General features: G+C 42.5%; 1 protein-coding gene across 2 annotated transcripts; it reads left to right on the forward strand.

Moving 5' to 3' along the window:
* Window positions 1-41: 41 nt before the first annotated feature.
* On the forward strand, window positions 42-23,340 carry rnf130 (ring finger protein 130). Of its 2 annotated transcripts, none has more exons than XM_079268256.1 (10): window positions 42-259; window positions 372-498; window positions 2,477-2,762; window positions 8,795-8,986; window positions 10,625-10,875; window positions 13,538-13,609; window positions 19,782-19,864; window positions 20,056-20,152; window positions 20,276-20,456; window positions 21,074-23,340. In XM_079268256.1, the coding sequence occupies exons 3-10, from the start codon at window positions 2,507-2,509 to the stop codon at window positions 21,181-21,183; spliced, it is 1,242 nt and encodes a 413-aa protein (XP_079124382.1). In that variant the 5' UTR covers window positions 42-259; window positions 372-498; window positions 2,477-2,506; the 3' UTR covers window positions 21,184-23,340. The 2 variants fall into 2 exon arrangements, with proteins under 2 accessions (XP_079124382.1, XP_079124383.1); XM_079268257.1 differs by having other exon boundaries at window positions 42-191.
* The last annotated feature ends 246 nt before the right edge of the window (window positions 23,341-23,586 follow it).

Below are 23,586 nucleotides of genomic sequence, written 5' to 3' on the forward strand. Positions count from 1 at the left end.
CTCCCCTCTCCTGGCTCTGCGCATGCGCAGTGCGCCCCAAACTGAGAACCGAGACGGGGCTCGAGCCTCCGCACCAAAGAGACCACAAGCTGGAACAAAACCGGAATAAAACACGGAACCCTTGCAGGATCCGACCTCCGTAGACCCACCGAGGACCACCGGACATTCACCGGGACCACAACGGACAGAAGGTGGGAGGAGAGCGCAGACAGGCGGGGGTCTGTCGCTCGGAAGCTGCCTGTCTGTCCGCCTGCAGACAGTAAGACAAAGCGGCTTCAAACGGCGTTTAAACACCGAGTCACGGGGCTGCACGTCAAAAGAGCTTTTATTGAATGAACCTCTGAATGTCTCTGATTGTCTTTAACCTCCAGGGTCTCAGGTCCAGAGACATGGCGGCGTGAAGGTCCAGATGTTGGCCTGTGATGATGCTCCATGATCAGACAGACACACGGACAACACTGTCTGTCCTCGAGAGGCTGATCCAGGACTTCACTCAGCGTGAGGACATGATGAAACATTAAGATGACTCAAAGAGGACATACAGGGACATTAAGAAGACCTGAGACATTAAGAGGACATACAGATACATTAAGAAGACCTGAGACATTAAGAGGAAATACAGGGACATTAAGAAGACCTGAGACATTAAGAGGCCATACAGGGACATTAAGAAGACCTGAGACATTAAGAGGAAATACAGGGACATTAAGAAGACCTGAGACATTAAGAGGACATACAGAGACATTAAGAAGACCTGAGACATTAAGAGGACATACAGGGACATTAAGAAGACCTGTGACATTAAGAGGACATACAGATACATTAAGAAGACCTGAGACATTAAGAGGAAATACAGGGACATTTAGAAGACCTGAGACATTAAGAGGACATACAGAGACATTAAGAAGACCTGAGACATTAAGAGGAAATACAGGGACATTTAGAAGACCTGAGACATTAAGAGGACATACAGAGACATTAAGAAGACCTGAGACATTAAGAGGACATACAGATACATTAAGAAGACCTGAGACATTAAGAGGACATACAGATACATTAAGAAGACCTGAGACATTAAGAGGACATACAGATACATTAAGAAGACCTGAGACATTAAGAGGAAATACAGGGACATTAAGAAGACCTGAGACATTAAGAGGACATACAGGGACATTTAGAAGACCTGAGACATTAAGAGGACATACAGAGACATTAAGAAGACCTGAGACATTAAGAGGAAATACAGGGACATTAAGAAGACCTGAGACATTAAGAGGACATACAGGGACATTTAGAAGACCTGAGACATTAAGAGGACATACAGAGACATTTAGAAGACCTGAGACATTAAGAGGACATACAGAGACATTAAGAAGACCTGAGACATTAAGAGGACATACAGAGACATTAAGAAGATCTGAGACATTAAGAGGACATACAGAGACATTAAGAAGACCTGAGACATTAAGAGGACATACAGGGACATTAAGAAGACCTGAGACATTAAGAGGACATACAGGGACATTAAGAAGACCTGAGACATTAAGAGGACATACAGAGACATTAAGAAGATCTGAGACATTAAGAGGACATACAGGGACATTAAGAAGACCTGAGACATTAAGAGGACATACAGGGACATTAAGAAGACCTGAGACATTAAGAGGACATACAGAGACATTAAGAAGATCTGAGACATTAAGAGGACATACAGAGACATTAAGAAGACCTGAGACAGTAAGAGGACATACAGATACATGACGAAGACCTGAGACATTAAGAGGACATACAGGGACATTTAGAAGACCTGAGACATTAAGAGGACATACAGAGACATTAAGAAGATCTGAGACATTAAGAGGACATACAGAGACATTAAGAAGACCTGAGACAGTAAGAGGACATACAGATACATGAAGAAGACCTGAGACATTAAGAGGACATACAGGGACATTTAGAAGACCTGAGACATTAAGAGGACATACAGAGACATTAAGAAGACCTGCGACATTAAGAGGACATACAGGGACATTAAGAAGACCTGCGACATTAAGAGGACATACAGGGACATTAAGAAGACCTGAGACATTAAGAGGACATACAGGGACATTAAGAAGACCTGCGACATTAAGAGGACATACAGAGACATTAAGAAGACCTGCGACATTAAGAGGACATACAGAGACATTAAGAAGATCTGAGACATTAAGAGGACATACAGAGACATTAAGAAGACCTGAGACAGTAAGAGGACATACAGAGACATTAAGAAGATCTGAGACATTAAGAGGACATACAGAGACATTAAGAAGACCTGAGACATTAAGAGGACCTGAGGCATAAAGATGCTTTTGAGGACATTAAAAACAAAGATATTTTGATGATAAAGATACATTAACACATTTTAATTTGGCATACAGGAGACAGTTGGACAGGAAGTTGTTGTCGAAAGGAGTTTTGTTTTGTCTCCTGGCAGTTTGGATGTAACCAAGACTGAAAGGACGACATGATGTCCCCAAGGGGGACCCGTCTGCCTGCTTTGTTGGTCCTGGTCCTGGTTTTGTCCCGCTCAGTGTCAGCGGCCCGCTCTGACAGAAACATGGTGTCGGAGGAGAACGTGGGCGCCACGGTTAACGCCACGGTTCTAGACGGACGGGGGAACGCTGTCCACCTGATGAGCAGCGATGACGGGACGTACGGACAGAACTCACCTAAAGTGGACACCAGGGGACGCGTCATCGCACCTGTACAGCATCACGGAGGTACTGACATCACATCACACCTGAGATCACATCACACCTGAGATCACATCACACCTGAGGTCACATCACACCTGAGATCACATCACACCTGAGGTCACATCACACCTGAGGTCACATCACACCTGAGGTCACATCACACCTGAGGTCACATCACACCTGAGGTCACATCACACCTGAGGTCACATCACACCTGAGGTCACATCACACCTGAGGTCACATCACACCTGAGGTCACACTACACCTGAGGTCACACTACACTACACCTGAGGTCACATCACACCTGAGATCACATCACACCTGAGGTCACATCACACCTGAGGTCACATCACACCTGAGGTCACATCACACCTGAGGTCACATCACACCTGAGGTCACATCACACCTGAGGTCACATCACACCTGAGGTCACATCACACCTGAGGTCACACTACACCTGAGGTCACACTACACTACACCTGAGGTCACACTACACCTGAGGTCACACTACACCTGAGGTCACGTCACACCTGAGGTCACGTCACACCTGAGGTCACGTCACACCTGAGATCACATCACACCTGAGGTCACACTACACCTGAGATCACATCACACCTGAGGTCACATCACACCTGAGGTCACACTACACCTGAGGTCACATCACACCTGAGGTCACAACTAGGGCTGCAACAACGAATCGATTTCATCGATAATCGATTATTAAAATAGTTTTCATTATCGATTATCAAATTTCATTATCGATTCGTTGTCTCGAGCGATTATTACGCCACTCAATAAGTCGGAGATGTTTGAGAGAAAAAAAAAGGAAAAAAAGAGCGGAGCGCAGGTTGTTTAAGTGGAGCTTCAAATGACGACCAAGACATGTCTGGTTTAGAACGGAACACTTTACTTCCTGAAAACTGCAGTTTAACAACTGTTACAGTGCACAGACCGCGCTCTTGCACCCGACATATACGTTAGGTTTTCACTTATCGTTGTCATTGTTGCCGTGAATAAGCAAGTATCATGCTACTTCCTGTCTCTTCACAGTAAAATCATTTCCATTTTCATGCTCTTCACAATAAAAGTAAACATGCGATCAAACAATTTACAACAGAGGAAAGAGCATCGGACCCGTAACGTTGTTGTCACGGGAGTTCACAGGTAGGACCCAAACGCAAGACCACAGGAGACAGAAGTGAATATTAACAGGTTTTATTTAGACTGGGTGAAGGTGTGGAGCCCGTAGTCCGACACCAGAGTGGCAGATCGACGGTGTGAGGCCCGTGGCTCGACACCGGAGGGCTGGTGGGTTGACGGCGTGAAGTCCCGTGGCTCGATACCAGAGAGTAGACAGATCGACGGTGTGAGTCCCGTGGCTCGACACCGGCGGCCTGGCGGCTTGACGGCGAGTGTAGTCCGTTTAACACCAGGTGGGTAGAGCGGCGGACTGTAATCCGTAGACCACAAGGAGGGCAGAGCGGCGGAGTGTAATCCACAAACACAAGGAGGGCAGAGGATGCCACGGGGTTTCAGCGGGTGAAAGACGGTACGACCTGACAACCCCAGACTGCAGGACCAGAGCTTATGTAGTGACAGGAGACTCATTAGTGGGCCCTGAGTCTGGTGTGTCAGGCTGCAGGAGGTGATCGGCTGGAGTGTCCTCAGCTGTGCACAATCAAGGGTGCGGCCATGGGAGGTGTCTGGAGGCAGAGGACAAACAGAGCACATGGCACACAATAACAAACAGGGGAATGACAGGACACATGAGGAGAGGAGATCAGGGGAAACACACACCGGGTCAGACAGGGATCCTGGATCCTGACAGTTGTTCTGAAACATGGCGGGGGCAGAGGAATCAGTACGACCGAAGTCGTCCAAGGTGTGGGAGCATTTCACACTTAATACATTGAAAAAGTGTGTTCATTGCAAGATATGCAAAAGCGACATGATATGGCACGGGAGCACCACGGTGATGATTCAGTCTGAGTGTAGTGTAGAGAACAAGTTCTGACGTTCAAACAAATCCTGTTAAGTTTTCTGATTTGTATTTTTCTTTATTTTTTATAAATTATTCATTGTTCTGACAGCTCAGGTCCCTTTAAACTAAAATATACATATTTTGTGCACATGTGTATGTTTTTTTGTGTTCGTCCATTTGTTTTTTTTATTATTACTTTAACAGCTCAAGGATGTTCAAGGAGCAATTGTTTGTGCACTTTCTGAAGATCGGTTCTGTTTTTGAATAAAGGGTTGTAAATTAATGCTTTTTTTTTTAAATAAATTTTTTGTCCGATTCATCGATTAATCGAAAAAATAATCACCTGCTTAATTGATTATTAAAATAATCGTTAGTTGCAGCCCTAGTCACAACACACCTGATGTCACAACACACCTGAGATCACATCACACCTGAGATCACATCACACCTGATGTCACAACACACCTGAGATCACATCACACCTGATGTCACAACTAGGGCTGCAACAACGAATCGATTTTATCAATAATAATCGATAATTAAAATAGTTTTCGTTATCGATTATCACAACACACCTGAGATCACATCACACCTGAGATCACATCACACCTGAGATCACATCACACCTGAGGTCGGTCACGTCACACTTGAGGTTAATCGCAACGCACCTGATTGTTTCAGACTCATGTGATCCAAACACAATCACTAAATAAAAAAACAATAAATGAATTACCCAGAGTTAAAGAAAAACAACAGTTCTGTCTCCTGTTTTAACGAGGTAATGCAACGAGGTAATGCAACGAGGTAATGCTACGAGGTAATGCAACGAGGTAATGCTACGAGGTAATGCAACGAGGTAATGCTACGAGGTAATGCTACGAGGTAATGCAATGAGGTAATGCAACGAGGTAATGCAACGAGGTAATGCTACGAGGTAATGCTACGAGGTAATGCTACGAGGTAATGCAACGAGGTAATGCTACGAGGTAATGCTACGAGGTAATGCTACGAGGTAATGCAACGAGGTAATGCTACGAGGTAATGCAACGAGGTAATGCAACGAGGTAATGCAACGAGGTAATGCTACGAGGTAATGCAACGAGGTAATGCAACGAGGTAATGCAACGAGGTAATGCAACGAGGTAATGCTACGAGGTAATGCTACGAGGTAATGCTACGAGGTAATGCAACGAGGTAATGCTACGAGGTAATGCTACGAGGCAGTGGTGGGCCGTCAGGGCCTGCAAGGCCTTCTCTGCTGGCCTAAATTTTATAATTTAATAATTTTTCTTAAATACACTACATGTATTATAATTTATAAACATATTTTTCCCATTATCTTATGTTCTCATTGCACAGCTCCTGTCTTCCTCAGTTGCTCTGCTTCCAGTGCAGCTTGTTTTAAGTAGAGCTTTTATCCAATCAGAGTTCACCTCTGTGTCTCTAGGTAGAACAGAGCCAGAGGCCTGCAGACTCATAAGTGCATCCATCTGCACTTTAAGTGAATGGGGACGATATTGTTGATTGTCATAGTGTTCAACCAATCAGATCTTTAGTTTGACATGTTGGGCGTCTCCTTTGACGTGTCAGCGCCTGCGAGCCGGCCTATAATGACGTCAGCATTTGTGCAGCTCAGTATCTGCCGCGAGGTGCAGAGTGCGCTGTGATTGGTCAGTGGGCGAACATGTGACTATCGTGAAACGAAACAGCAGAGGCTTAGTCGGGTAGTGAATCACATCACGTGATGCAGCTCAGCCAATTAAATATGGGCATTCTGACTGAGTGAGATGCACCACACACCATGACACAGGGGGCTGAGATGAGGAAAGACATTGCAGAGCAGTACATTCAATGTTCAAATTGTGAAAGTAAAATCATAAGACGATCTCTTTGGGCCGTGACTTGTCATTAAGGAGTGATGGTTAGGGTTGGGTACCGAAAACCGGTGCCAGTATGGTACCGGTTCCTATACGACCGGTATCTACCAGACCGAAATGCAACGCAGATTTCGGTGCTTCCTTTCGGTGCCTGACCCGATTGAAATACTTTTTTTACACTACTCTGATGACTCCGTCCTAGGTTAGCTCGTCCTAGGACCGAGGCTAATGCCTCGGTCCTCCGCTCCTCACTCATAATATTATTACAACCGGACGAGCCGTGGGCGCTTAGAAACAAACCGCTCCATCATTCTGGCGAAGCTTCGGCCATGATTTATTGAAAAAAACAAAGAACGAGATCTGTCATACGGCTGGCAGGCTCCTGACTTCCTCCATCGACATCCGGGTACTTAGCTCTGCCGCTCGCTCGTAAGCACAACAACACAGGCACGCGGAACTTTCTTCTTCTTCGAGGTGTAGTGGCGGTTGGCAAACGACGAATTGGCACATTAGCGCCACCAACTGGTTAAATAAAATTAAATAAGTCAGGAGAGGTCTTATTTTGCAAGAGGAGGCAAATATGCTCATATTTCTGCAAAATAATTGCTGAAGTTTGAAGCTGTAGTGTGTGTACAGAGTGTGTGTGTGTTTTGTATTTATTTTATTTAAGTATACTGTAAAATGTTAACAGTTAATATATCGTTCATAGTTTGAAGTGAAAAAGTTTCAAGCTGTAGTTTGAAGCCAAGTGTTTTGTATTTATTTATATTCATAGTGTACTTTAACAGTTAATATATTGTTCAATTTGAAGAAAAAGGTATCTGTTCAGGCACCGTTTAGGCACCGGTATCATTTTAAAAGTATCGTTTTAGCACCGGTATCGGAAAAAACCCAAACGATACCCAACCCTAGTGATGGTGGGTCCCACAGCCAGACCAGCTGAGAACCACTGTCCATGAGTGCAGAAAACATTATATTTTCCTGAATATAAGCTTCTGCATTTTCCAGATGCTCTAGTACTATTCAAACGTATTGCAAGTCTCGTACCGAACGTTACATACATTTAATACGTACATAGGTACGTACATTTAATACGTACATAGTTACAGCCTTAGAAACTGATAATATATGTGGCGCCATCATGTGGTTATAAGGTGGTATTTTTTATGAGGTAATTTAACGACGTTATCTGACGAGGTAATTTAACGAGGTAGTCTAACGAGGTAGTCTAACGAGGTAGTCTAACGAGGTAATGCAACGAGGTAATGTAACGAGGTAATGTAACAAGGTAATCTAACGAGGTAATGTAACGAGGTAATGTAACGAGGTAGTCTAACGAGGTAATGTAACGAGGTAATATAACGAGGTAGTCTAACGAGGTAATGTAACGAGGTAGTCTAACAACGTCATCGAGAACCATATGTTCCTTATGACGGTCTCAGTGTCATATGTTAGAGTCCTGCTTCATACAGACTGGATGCTTTGAATGGAGGTAGGGTTAGGGTTAGGTTTGATTGGAAGTAAGGGTTAGAATGGAGGTAGAATGGATGCTTTGAATGGAGGTACTCTGCTGCTGGTGCTTTTACATTTGAAAGTGCCTGGTAGTATCAGTAGTAGTTTATGTAGTATATGTAGTAGAATATGTAGTATATGTAGTAGTATCTGAAGTACTGAGCCACTGCAGTGCTCAGGCTGAAGGTCGAGGCGTCTCTATTCTCAGGTCAGATTACAGTCAGACTCTGAAGGACACTGCAGCTGACATCTGGAACAACTGATACTGTTTACTGGTAGAGTTCAGTCTAGACCTTCTCTGTGTGAAACCTTTAGACCATTCTGTGAGCTGTTTGTGGTATTTCCTGTCCCTGATGTCATTAGTGATGTCATCAGGGACAAATAACCGTTGTTATTCATGGTGGATAGCCACAGCGCTAACCTTGTAGCCACTGTTTATTACCAGTAGTTTGTGTGTGTTGGGTAGATACGTTTCTTTTGTTTCCTCTATTGTTACACCACTCTGTAATATTTCAGCTGTCAGTGATGATGATCTGGTGATGGTGATCAATAAGTGAACCTAAATCTGATTTCAGTGGCGACATTAAAAACACTCAAAAGGAAATACTAATCGAACATCTCTTTAAAATGTGAGTGTGTTATCTTTGTAATAAAGCGGTAACCATGCTACCGGTCTGTTTCCTCAGTGGTGGACCGGCAGGGCTGCGACCCCGGCACTCGGTTCCTGGTCCCTCCTCGGGGCGTCCAGTGGGTGGCGCTGCTGCAGAGAGGAAACTGCACCTTTAAAGAGAAGATTCTGAAAGCGGCCGCCTACAACGCCACGGCCGTCCTCATCTACAACAATTCCACCGACAAGACGGTCAAGATGGGACACGAAGGTCAGAACCTGCATGTTACTGTCAGGAAGTAGTGTACAGTGTACCTGAGCAGGTGTAGTGTATGGTGTACCTGAGTTATACTGTAGTACTTTACAGTGTAGAACTGTTATACTGCAGTACAGTGTAGAACTGTTATACTGCAGTACAGTGTAGAACTGTTATACTGCAGTACAGTGTAGAACTGTTGTACTGCAGTACAGTGTAGTACTGTTATACTGCAGTACAGTGTAGAACTGTTATACTGCAGTACAGTGTAGTACTGTTATACTCTAGTACAGTGTAGTACTGTTATACTGCAGTACAGTGTAGAACTGTTATACTGCAGTACAGTGTAGTACTGTTATACTGCAGTACAGTGTAGAACTGTTATACTGCAGTACAGTGTAGAACTGTTATACTGCAGTACAGTGTAGAACTGTTATACTGCAGTACAGTGTAGAACTGTTATACTGCAGTACAGTGTAGTACTGTTATACTGCAGTACAGTGTAGAACTGTTATACTGCAGTACAGTGTAGAACTGTTATACTGCAGTACAGTGTAGTACTGTTATACTCTAGTACAGTGTAGAACTGTTATACTGCAGTACAGTGTAGAACTGTTATACTGCAGTACAGTGTAGAACTGTTGTACTGCAGTACAGTGTAGTACTGTTATACTGCAGTACAATGTAGAACTGTTATACTGCAGTACAGTGTAGTACTGTTATACTCTAGTACAGTGTAGTACTGTTATACTGCAGTACAGTGTAGTACTGTTATACTCTAGTACAGTGTAGTACTGTTATACTCTAGTACAGTGTAGTACTGTTATACTGTAGTACTTTACAGTGTAGAACTGTTATACTGCAGTACAGTGTAGTACTGTTATACTCTAGTACAGTGTAGTACTGTTATACTGCAGTACAGTGTAGAACTGTTGTACTTTACAGCGTATAACTGTTATACTGCAGTACAGTGTAGTACTGTTATGCTCTAGTACAGTGTGGTACTGTTATACTGCAGTACAGTGTAGTACTGTTATACTCTAGTACAGTGTGGTATTGTTATACTGCAGTACAGTGTAGAACTGTTATACTGCAGTACATTGTAGTACTGTTATACTGTAGTACTTTACAGTGTATAACTGTTATACTGCAGTACAGTGTAGTACTGTTATACGCTAGTACAGTGTGGTATTGTTATACTGCAGTACAGTGTAGAACTGTTATACTGCAGTACATTGTAGTACTGTTATACTGTAGTACTGTACAGTGTATAACTGTTATACTGCAGTACAGTGTAGTACTGTTATACTCTAGTACAGTGTGGTACTGTTATGCTGCAGTACAGTGTAGAACTGTTACACTGCAGTAGTTTGTAGTAGTGTTATATTGCAGTACAGTGTAGAACTGTAATACTGCAGTACAGTGTAGAACTGTTATACTGTAGTACTGCGTAGTACTGCATTGTAGTGATATACTGCAGTAGAGTGTAGAACTGTTATACTGCAGTACAGTGTAGAACTGTTATACTGCAGTACAGTGTAGAACTGTTATACTGCAGTACTGAGTAGCACTGCGTAGTAGTGTTATACTGCAGTACAGTGTTGAAGTATTATACTGTTTTCACTGGTTCTCTTACTGGTTCTGTCTGTTCAGGTACTGGTGACACGGTGGCCGTGATGATCACAGAGGCGTACGGTAAAGAGATCCTGGCACACCTGGAGAGGAACCTGACGGTCCTGGTCTCTGTGGTGGTGGGTCAACGTGGTCCCACCAAAAACATCAACCGAGGCTCGCTGGTGTTTGTTTCCATCTCCTTCATCGTCCTGATGATCATTTCATCAGCCTGGCTCATCTTCTACTTTATCCAGAAGATCCGCTACACCAGCGCCCGGGACCGCAGCCAGGTAGCATGCTAACACACCGCTAACACACCGCTAACATGCTTATATACAGCTGACACACGTTACCATACAGCTAACATGCTAACTCATGTTAACATTGTTGACATATTGCTAACATACCACTAACATAATACTTAAAGCTAACACACCGCTAACAGGCTTAAAACACAGCTAACACCCTCCTCCTCTGGTTCAGATGAATCATTAATATTTTATGAGATGAATCTCTGCTGGAAGTGGTCCACCCCCCCCCCCCCCCAGTGTAATATAACCACTCAGGACTCTGCTCCAGAACAACCTTCACTTCACTTCCTGCAGTCTGTCAGGGAGTCAGCATCTACTCACGCCTGTAGTAGTATTCAGAGTACTGTAGTACTCTGGACTTAACCACAGTAGTTAGGGCTGGGCGGTATACCGGCTGAATCATATACAGGTTTGGTGAATCAGTGGTCCGAGCAGCAAGTTAAATCATTGGTTCATCACGTTAATGCACAATTGCAAACACGTGCTCTCAAAGCCGCGGTGTTTTGATTCCCAGTGATGCCCAGGATGCTACATGCTATAAGCTAGCGGGCGACTACATGAGTATAATTCCACTCTACGATGACTGATTTCATGACGGAAGCAGAAATGGAAGCACCTGCTACTCCCGCAACAAACGACGGTGGTGACGAAGACCAACACCCGTGGATCGCTAGCGAGTTAGTGAGCTGAGGAAGTGTTGACAGTTGTGCAGCACTCGTTGGCTAACGTTAGCTATAGCTAACCACCACACCATAGGATTGACAGGAGCCGAGAGAGCGCAGCGTTAGCGTTAGCATTAGCGTTAGCATTAGGGAAATCCTTTCCAGCTGTGCGCAAGCTGTCTGTGACGCTGAACACACCTCTACCTGCCTCAGCGGCCTGTGAAAGGCTATTTAGCATCGCAGGACGAGTCTTCAGCCCAAGAAGAGCGAGACTGAATTCTCGCAATTTTGAAAACCAACTTCTTTTGAAGATGAACAGGACATGTTTCAGTTTCAAGTAATGACTGGGTTGTTACTTTCGGTGCTGCTTTAGTATTGATCATGTTTTGATATTTGAGTCATGTTGTGGATGATCAGATGGAGTTATGATGGTAGCAGTCGCCCAATTGCAGATTCAGCTTGAGCAAAACCTTTGTGTTCAAATCAGATGGCACTGCCCTTCGCCGAAAGAAATCGTGGGTTTTTGGTCACGTTTTATGAAAAATGAGTACATAACTTCGCAGATTATCCGGTTCAAAACTACCATCATTGATGCCAACTGCATCCGGTTTACTGCCGAGCTGTTTCCAGTATAAGAGCGGTCAATCCAGCTTGGGCGAGCGGTCAGACTTCCGGCGAGCGGAAATTTATGCTCGGGGAGACGCGACACTTCTTGCAACTTTACTGGCTGAAACTTCTGTCAATCAACACCAAATTCGACACATGCCTTCCTGAGACTGACGTGTCGAAGGCGGGCTCATTGACTGAAATCGACCGATGATAGGCTGAGCTACAGCCACATACACACACAGGAACTGAGAAAATCCTATAGATGACAGCCAGAAACATGCTTTGACAGGAGCCTTGCTCTCAAAATGATTCTAAACAGCTGTATTTGGATGTATTGAATAATATGAGTGATAAAAAAAGTGAAATATATAGTTATATAGAATATAAAAGTACAATGTAAGAGCTGCAACAGCTGGTTCGAAAATGATACTAAAATGTACTAAAGCCTCTTATTCTTCACTTTATCCCAGCCAAACGTTATTCTACGACTACTGATCATACATACATAGGTTGTGCTATTATTTGGGAGAGTTTTAGGCAGCCAGCTGCATTATTTCAAAAACACAATATCAATGAAAGTGCTTTTTCTTCAGGCGAACCTGAATATTTTCAATTTGAGCTGTGTAATGTCTTCATTTACTATATTAACCAGCAACATATACACAATATTACCCACTGAACAATCTCACCAGTGTTGTGATCTGATGATAGCCTAAAAAATTATTAAAATAGACCTTATAGTTACAGAACTGTGGTCACTTTAGTATGGGTATGCCATTTTCGAGCAGAGGCCTACAAATAGGGCTAGAGCTTAAAGAACAGAAAAGAGCGATGCAGGATGAACAAAGACTGAACAACAAAAGGTATTTTGGTGAGACACATATGCAACACTGATTACCGTAATATGTGTGGCATTTGTTATAAATGTACGCTGGTACATAGAGGGTGATAAGACGCTGTACATGGAGGGATTTAGGACCCAGGGGAATGTAGGTGAAGGAAACAGGAAGTGACGGAACGGAAGACACGCCACACAAACAGCTGTTCACCGCTCGCTGGTCGGTTGGCCGGCCGGTTATTTTCGGCGTTAATTAATTAATGCTTTAACGTGAAAAAAAATACAGTGAAACCGCTAGAATCTTACAAAATACCGTGATATGCATTTTTGGTCATACCGCCCAGCCCTAACAGTAGTACTGTAGTACTCTGGACCTAACGACTGTAGTACTGTAGTACTCTGGACCTAAAGACAGTAGTACTGTATTACTCTGGACCTAACCACAGTAGTACTGTAGTACTCTGGACCTAACCACAGTAGTACTGTAGTACATGTTATAATCTTACATGTGTCCTCTCTCTCCATCTCTCAGCGTCGTCTTGGCGATGCAGCAAAGAAAGCCATCGGGAAGTTAACGACGAGGACGGTGAAGAAAGGAGACAAGGTAAAGACATCTGTTACCTCCTTCTTCTTCTGTGGTGCTGAATGAAGGATTTAAGGTAGGGGACTCAGGTCTGATACATGGTGGGTAGAAGGACCCAGAGGTTTCAGATTCTGTGTTGTGATGGATGTGTACTCCTTGACCTTGATGAGAGAGTGCAGTCGCTTTGCTGCTTTCTCTTGCCTCTGCACCTCTGATCTGTTAAACACAGTCAGCTCTGTCAAGGCTGAGGTGTTCATCAGTGGCCCTCTCCCACCAGTCAGAGGAGATGAAGGATTCAGCAGGCTGTTTGCACTGAACAAATGGCTGTCAACTGCATGTACTGACCATTCAGTACATTTTATCAACAATTTCGACCTTTTCTGGGAGCGCAGACATCTTTTTACAGCGCATGGAGTTTGCCTTAACAAGTCAGGGGTAAAACTGTTTACCTCTAACCTATTTTTTACCCTGCGTCACTCGTCTGTCCCTACTGCCAAGGACAAGACACAAGAGGAGTCTAAACAAGAGATAACCACACATCATCGCCATGGAGACCTTACGGGAAGGATGCCCCCGCCTAACGACAGCCAAAAGGAGGAGTCTCCAACCTCATCATCAGGGACCGCCTCCGATCTCCCACTTTCCCCACCCTTCCTAGACGAGGAGTCTTTACCTCCCTCCCCAGCACCTACTTCGGGTCCATACTTTGGATCGCAAGCCTCTCTCACACTCTCCCCATCCTCCCCCCACCTGGAGTTCACTGACCACATGAAAGAGCTGGTCATTGCTGGAACCAAACACACTCCTCTCCCCCACTCCTCGACGGTACTACAACCATCCTCTGTCTCCTCTACCTGATAAAGGAAATAATTGATATCTTCTGGGTCCAGGCTACAATGCTAATGACACCAATGACTCTCCAGGAAAAGTCGGGGCCCTGTATGCAGCTAGCCGCTTCAATTCCTGTCCTGCACGTTTATAGAAAAAGAAAGGTGAGGCTGCGAAGAAACAACATTAAACATGCTAACTTATCAAACTTAGCATACATTCCTCGTCAGCCTGTCCAAATAAATTGGGCAAAGAAAGCTTGAACCACATTAAACTTAGCTTTATTAAATGTCAGGTCTCTGTCAGGAAAAACATTTTTAATCAATGATTTTATTGTTCGGCACAAACTGGACATTTTGTTTTTAACTGAAACTTGGTTAAATCAAGATAACAGTGCAGCTGTTCTTATTGAATCAACACCTCACAACTTCAGTTTCATGAGTGAAACAAGAGCGCATAAGAAAGGAGGTGGAGTTGCTGTTTTATTTAATGATTCTCTTCAATGCAAGCAGATGCCCTTTGGTCATTTTGGTTCTTTTGAATATGTGGCTCTGAATTCCACTCAAGCTTCATTCCTAAACATTTACAGACCGCCCAAATTCTGTGCAACCTTCTTTGATGAGTTTACTGAACTGCTGTCTGTAATCTGTATTGATTTTGACTGTGTTGTTATTGTTGGTGACTTTAATATCCATGTTGATAATCCCCAGGACAGAGAGTCTATAGAACTATGTGGTGTCCTTGATAACTATGATCTGACTCAGCATGTGACAGGACCCACCCACAACAGGGGGCACACTCTGGACCTAATCATCACCAAAGGTGTAAACATTTCCAAGGTTGCTGTGACTGATGTTGCACTCTCTGATCATTTCTGTGTTTTCTTTGAGAGTGCAATCTCCTTGCACACAAATGTCCAAACCAAGGTTGTGACAAAGCGCTACATCTCTGAAAACACCAGTGAACTATTTATTCAGAAGTTCTCCTCCACACCAGCCCTCTCTTGTCTCTCAGTCAATGAGCTTGTAGATGGCTTCAATTTTAAAGTTATAAATATTATTGATGCCATTGCACCCACTAAAGTGAAGGTTGTCTCGGGTAAGCAAAGATCTCCTTGGAGAAATGCTACGCTGGTCAGAATGGAGAAACGAGAGTGTCGGAAAGCTGAGCGCAGGTGGTGAAAAACGAATCTCCAGGTTCACTGTGACATCTATAAAGAGAGACTTCGCAATTATAATTTGGAACTTAGAAATGCAAGGCAGTCCTTCTTCTCTGACATCATAACCAAAAACAAGAACAATACACGCGCCTTATTTGCTACCGTCGACAGGCTAACAAACCCTCCAGTGTCGGTAGCTGCTGAACTCCAATCCACCTGGGCATGCAATCAATTTGCCACCTTTTTTACTGACAAAATTCAGAAAATTAGTCAGTGCCTCCACACCAACCACAGGATATGTGTTGTCCCGATCTCTGAATAACATTCATTCAAATATCATGACACAATTTTATTCAATCGACCGTAGAAGCCTAGAAGACATCATACAACATCTGAAGTCATCCTCCTGCTGCTTGGATATTCTACCAACACACTTTTTCAAAAATATTTCAAACTGCATGACCACTGATCTTTTACAAATTGTAAACACATCCCTTCTCTCAGGTGTCTTCCCACAAGCCCTAAAAACTGCAGTTATTAAACCACTCCTAAAGAAGGCTAGTTTAGACTCCGCAACGATGAAAAATTATAGGCCAACATCAAACCTCCCATTTTTAAGTAAAATAATTGAAAAAGCGGTTTTCCAACAGCTGACCGACTTCTTGGCCGTAAATAACTGCTTTGATGTTTTCCAGTCAGGCTTTCGACAGCACCACAGCACTGAAACTGCTCTTGTTAAGGTTTTCAACGACATCCACTTAAACATTCAGTTCAGTCTTAGTGTTACTAGATCTCAGTACACGGTCGACCATGCCATACTCCTAGAAAGACTAAAAATCTGGGTGGTACTCTCTGGCACAGCACTTAACTGGTTTGAATCCTACTTGAAGGGCCGAGAATACTTTGTGTCTGTAGCTGATTACACATCAGAGCTGACTAAAATTACATGTGGTGTTCCCCAAGGTTCAATACTGGGGCCTCTTCTGTTCAACATCTACATGCTTCCACTAGCTCAGATTATGGAAAACAACAAAGTGTGTTATCATAATTATGCAGACGACACACAAATCTACAGAACTATGTCACCAGGGGACTATAATCCCATACAAGGGCTGGGTAACTGCATTGAACAAACCAACAACTGGATGTGCCAGAATGTTCTTCAATTAAACAAAGATAAAACAGAAGTAATTGTTTTTGGTACCAAGGACGAACAATTGAAAATCAGCGCTCAGCTTCAATCACTGATGTTAAAACCCACAAACCAAGCCAGAAATCTAGGTGTAGTTATGGATTCAGACCTCAACCTGAACAGCCATATCAAGACAATTACAAAATCAGCCTCCTATCACCTGAAGAATATATCATGGATTAGAGGACTTATGTCTCAACAGGATTTGGAAAAACTTGTCCACGCATTTATCTTCAGCAGACTGGACGACTGTAACGGTGTGTTTACAGGTCTCTGTAAAAAGTCCGTCAGAAAGCTGCAGCTGATTCAGAACGCTGCAGCTCGAGTCCTCACTAAGACCAGGAGGGTGGATAACATCACTCCAGTTCTGAGGTCTTTGCACTGGCTTCCTGTCCAACAAAGAATTGACTTTAAAATCCTGCTGTTGGTTTACAAAGCACTGAATGGTTTAGGGCCAAAATACATCTCCGATCTGCTGCTACCTTATGAACCATCCCGACCCCTCAGGTCGTCTGGGACCGGTCTACTTTCTGTTCCCAGAGTCAGAACTAAACATGGAGAAGCAGCGTTCAGTTGTTCTGCTCCACATATCTGGAACAAAGTCCAGAAAGCTGCAGGTCTGCTGAGACCCTCAGCTCATTTAAATCAAGATTGAAGACTTTTCTGTTTGCTGCTGCCTTTAATTCAACCACATTCAATTAATATATGAATCAATTTCCTGCATTTCTGCATTTTACTGAATTGTATTTCTTACACTGTTTCTTTAATTGTTTTTAAATCTCCTTTTCTTTTGCCTTATGTTTTGATGCTTTTAATGGTTTTATGTGAAGCACTTTGAATTACCTTGTTGTTGAAATGTGCTATACAAATAAACTTGCCTTGCCTTACTCTGCACTGACACAAAGGTCAGAGGTCACGGGACGATGGTTAGGGAAGATAAACAAAGATATGACGAGTCACTGCAAGGAAACAGCTGAGAGGAAGTCTAAAATGGCAGAAGACACTGATCAGTTACTAATTGAACCAGTTAACACAGTGAACAGTTAATAATTTAACCAGTTAATACACTGACCAGTTAATAATTGAACCAGTTAACACACTGACCAGTTACTAATTCAACCAGTTAACACACTGACCAGTTCCTAATTTAACCAGTTAATACACTGACCAGTTACTAATTTAACCAGTTGATACACTGACCAGTTACTAATTTAACCAGTTGATACACTGACCAGTTACTAATTTAACCAGTTGATACACGGATCAGTTGCTAATTTAAGCAATTAACACACTGACCAGTTACTAATTTAAGCAGTTAACACACTGACCAATTACTAATTTAACCAGTTGATACACTGACCAGTTGATACACTGACCAATTACTAATTTAACCAGTTAATACACTGACCAGTTACTAATTTAACCAGTTAATACACTGACCAGTTACTAATTTAACCAGTTAACACACTGACCAGTTACTAATTGAACCAGTTAATACACTGACCAGTCACTAATTGAACCAGTTGGTACACTGACCAGTTACTAATTTAACCAGTTGATACACTGACCAGTTACTAATTTAACCAGTTAACACACTGACCAGTTACTAATTTAACCAGGTGATACACTGACCAGTTACTAATTTAACCAGTTGATACACTGACCAGTTGATACACTGACCAGTTACTAATTTAACCAGTTGATACACTGACCAGTTACTAATTTAACCAGTTGATACACTGACCAGTTGATACACTGACCAATTACTAATTTAACCAGTTAATACACTGACCAGTTACTAATTTAACCAGTTAACACACTGACCAGTTACTAATTTAACCAGTTAATACACTGACCAGTCACTAATTTAACCAGTTGATACACTGACCAGTTACTAATTTAAGCACTTAATACACTGACCATTTACCAATTTAACCAGTTAATACACTGACCAGTTAAGTTATTCATTTAACCAGTTAATACACTGACCAGTTACTAATTTAACCAGTTGATACACTGACCAGTTGATACACTGACCAGTTGATACACTGACCAGTTCCTAATTTAACCAGTTGATACACTGACCAATTACTAATTTAACCAGTTGATACACTGACCAGTTACCAATTTAACCAGTTGATACACTGACCAGTTACTAATTTAACTAGTTGATACACTGACCAGTTGATACACTGACCAATTACTAATTTAACCAGTTGATACACTGACCAGTTACTAATTTAAGCAGTTGATACACTGACCAGTTGACACACTGACCAGTTACTAATTTAACCAGTTAATACACTGACCAGTTACTAATTTAACCAGTTGATACACTGACCAGTTGATACACTGACCAATTACTAATTTAACCAGTTAATACACTGATCAGTTACTAATTTAGCCAGTTGATAGACTGACCAGTTACTAATTTAACCAGTTAATACACTGACCAGTTACTAATTTAACCAGTTGATACACTGACCAGTTACCAATTTAACCAGTTGATACACTGACCAGTTACTAATTTAACCAGTTGATACACTGACCAATTACTAATTTAACCAGTTGATACACTGACCAGTTACTAATTTAACCAGTTGATACACTGATCAGTTACTAATTTAAGCAGTTGATACACTGACCAGTTGACACACTGACCAGTTACTAATTTAACCAGTTAATACACTGACCAGTTACTAATTTAACCAGTTGATACACTGACCAGTTGATACACTGACCAATTACTAATTTAACCAGTTAATACACTGATCAGTTACTAATTTAGCCAGTTGATAGACTGACCAGTTACTAATTTAACCAGTTAATACACTGACCAGTTACTAATTTAACCAGTTGATAAACTGACCAGTTAATCTCACCACAGAGACTCGACACCACCACCAGTTCCGGCAATAATTCACACCAGATATGATCATAATATTATGGATTAACCTCGTTTTGAAGTATGTTGCTATCACTTCAACATGTTCATCTGTGTTTTTCTGTCACAGGAAACGGATCCAGACTTTACCCACTGTGCCGTGTGTATTGAAGCGTACCAGCTCAACGATGTGGTTCGCATTCTGCCCTGCAAGTGAGTCTGAAAACACCAGACCGGTGTCACCAGTCTAACCAGATGACCCTGTCCGTGTCCTGTTGGTTCTGATGGTGTGATGACCCGTGTCCTGTTGGTTCTGATGGTGTGATGACCCTGTCCTGTTGGTTCTGATGGTGTGATGACCTGTGTCCTGTTGGTACTAATGGTTTGATGACCCGTCTCTGCAGACATGTCTTCCATAAGCTGTGCGTGGACCCCTGGCTGAACGAACACTGCACCTGTCCCATGTGTAAACTCAACATCCTCAAAGCTCTCGGCATCATGGTGAGTCTTCACTGATATTGACAACACAAACATACCAGGTGTGTTATTAACAAGTTATTGTCTCCTTTTCTCTGTCTGTCTTCTATGTGTCCTTTGTCTATCCGCTGTCTTCTCTGTCCTCAGACCAGTCTTCCCTGCGTGGACAGCGTGGTGTTGGATGTGGAGCGTCTGGGCGTCAGTCAGGCGTCCGGTGGTCAGAGGCTGACGCTGGGCGACCAGCCGTCCATTAGCCTTGAGCCGCTCAGCCCCCCCCACCCTGAGGCCACGCCCAGAACACCTGCTGACATCACCATTGCTGTGACCAGTAAGACACTGCACCACACGGCACAATAACCATAAAAGTCTTTACTGTTAGGGCAACTAATCACCAAAGGCAACTTTTAATTATTTAAAAGACCTCTTTACACTGTCATGGAACAGCTTTACAGCGTCATTTAGCAACTTTATAATGTTAAGAGTTAGAAGTTGCTTTATGACAGGGAAAAGTTGCTTTGTGACAGTATTAATGTGATCATACGGTAACTTTACGCTGTCATGAAGAAAATTAAAACTGTCACTGAGCAGAAAAGATCTAAATAGGATTCAAAGAAATAAAAAACAGTTTTAAGACCACCACAGAATAATAATATGATTTCCTTAAGAGTAAAGATGACCCTGGTTTGTCAGATTTGATAGTTTTTCATTCAGGCTCTGTTTGGTTTGCTGCAGTGTCTCAAAATGTCCACTAGATAGAGCCAATGACATCATAAATACACACCTGATGATGTCATCAGTTCAGCCTGAGATACTCTTTGTGTAGATTTGACATGTTGGTGTTGATACAACTGATGTTCATACTGAAGTAAATGAACACTAATACCACATGTTTGTAGATGTATCGTTATGACTAATATGGAGCATGTTGTGTTTCTGTCTCTTCAGGCGGAGGTCACTTCTTCAACAGGACCTCGATGTCTCCTCTGGTGGTCTGTGAGATGGAGCTACCAGACATCCAGGCCTCGCTAGACCTCTATGACGACAACAAGTCCTGAGGCCCGTCGTCATGGTTTACAACTTCCCTCCACCTGCTAAAACATCATCAATCCATCAGATTTTCTTCAGACTGAACATGGAGTCTAGGCTCTGGTCTGGATCCGGTTCTAAGTTTGCACTTGTTAACCTTGCCACTCGGGGCCGGTTGTTGGGTCAAATCCTTAAAACACTACGTAAAACAATTAATTCAGAGAAGTGAACTCCAGATCCGACTCCGGCCCAGGATCCAGAACCTGAACTAGGTTCCTCTGGTAGACCTGGAGGTAATGTTGTTGTTGAACTTTGAGAAAAGATCCTGGAAAACTTCCAGTCCATCAAAGTGCTTTTGTGTTCTTGGAAAAGGGTTTCTGGGTCCTGAGTTCCTGAAAAGGTTCCTTGAAAGGTTACTGAGCACCTCAGAAAGTTTCTGGGTCCCTGGAAAACATAGCAAATTCCTTAAATGGTTCTAGGAAAGACCCTGGGTTTTTAAAAAGATTGTGTTTCTGGAAAAGTCCCTAAAAGTTACCTCTAGAAAAATCCCGAAACAGTTCCTCTAGAAAGTACCTGGACCAGAACTTTTCTTATGTGTTAAAAAAATTCTTGGATTCTCAAAAAACTTTTTAGTTCCTACAAAGGTTCTTGAGAAAAAATGGGTTGAATAATCACTCTTGAAACGATCTTACCTGAACCTCTATGGACCTGAAAGCATCAAGACCAGAACCAGAACAAACCCAGTGAAGGTTTCTGTCCATGTCGTAACTCTGCAATCTGACCCTCTGTCTGAAGACCTATACCTGGATCAGAACTCCTCTACTGGAGACACTGTCTGAGCTGATTCTTCCTATTCATCATCAGACTGGAACCAGGACTAGTGGATGACCCGGATCCTCTGTAGAGACATTTGAGGAAACAATCGTGGACTTTAAAGCTTGATTTATTGGAGGGTCGTGAGCAAAGTGACATCACCAGACATGCCCCTTTTTTAACTACGTGGAGGTTGATCGACGTAGACCATGAGGAACTTTGAGGAGCATCCAGAAACCATCACGGAGTAAAAAGATCCAAACGTTTCCACGTCCGCTCATCGTTGGAAAGTATAACCAAGGCTTCACAGTGTTAACTCCTCTGTAGCTCAACACATGTTTCTCTGTAGAACAAAGAGACGTTAGATTTAAAGGAGCAGTCCAACATCTCAGAAGATACTCTGGTTCTCTGTTTCTATCAGGTGGAGTTCCTCAGAGAGGCGACGCGGGTCCTCTGTTATTAAACATTCTAGAAGTTTTAAACTTGTTCTTCAGAGTGAGATGAGAAGATGAGTAGCTTAGCTTAGCACAAACAGTGGACCCAGGAAGAAACTTTCAAAATGAACTTACAACAATTTGAAATCTGTCTGTTTGTATCGAGTTAACTAACCAACCAATCAGCAGTCCCTCCTGTAGTCAGCTGATTTAGATGACAGTCAACACATCTGGATTCCTCAGGTCTGTGAACCAATGAGAAGAGAGTCTGAGGTGGGTCACTTCCTGTAACTGTAAGCAAAACACATGTAGGCTCACATTCTTCATGTTTTAACTCCTTTTAATTCAATAATCTAAGTTTCATTCAAATGTGAATATTTTACTATAATATATATGAAGAGCTGGAGGAGTTAATTCTCTGGTTGGTGCCGCTGCCGATGTTTATTTGAAGGTTGTAATCATCTGTACTGTCTCACATCAGCTGCTCTTAGTTAGCTTTTAGCTCCTGCAGCTAACACACAATAGGAAACAATAGTGGACGTTAGCATCGACCCGATAACGTTACTTCACAGACAACATGAGTGAGGCCTGAATCCTCTCTTCCGATTGGCTGACAGACCTGAGAACCAGAGTGTCTCCTGAAGTGATGGACTGCTTCTTTAAGACGTATTAAACAGCTTTTGAATTACTCAGCGTGTAATAATAATAAGCTCCAGTAAAGTAGCTCCATATATTAAAAGCATTATACAATCTATAACCTGACTGATCGATCAATATTATCTCTGAAGTGACCTGTGGACCCGTCTGTCCTCGTGTCTGTGTCACATGGTGGTGATGATGTCACATAATGGTGACGATGATGATGATGATGAAGAAGATGAGTGTGATGCTTTCAGTTCACTGTGTCTCTTACTGCCTCAGCATTTAAGTGTCATTAAAGTGTCTTTATTGCCTTTAACATGGAGCCGTCTCACTTTATTTATCAGATATACATTAATATGAGAATATGACTAAAATATATTAAGATTAAAACAACATGCTGGAGTCTGGTGGAGGGAGACATTATAATATACTGTCTCCCTCCCGACAAATTATATCTTTATTTAACTTATATATTATTATATACTAATTATATCTTTATTTAACTTATATATATTTTAAATGTTTATTTAATCATGAACGCAC

The sequence above is a fragment of the Melanostigma gelatinosum genome, assembly GCF_949748355.1.
Source record: "Melanostigma gelatinosum genome assembly, chromosome: 5".
NCBI classification, from domain to species: domain Eukaryota; kingdom Metazoa; phylum Chordata; class Actinopteri; order Perciformes; family Zoarcidae; genus Melanostigma; species Melanostigma gelatinosum.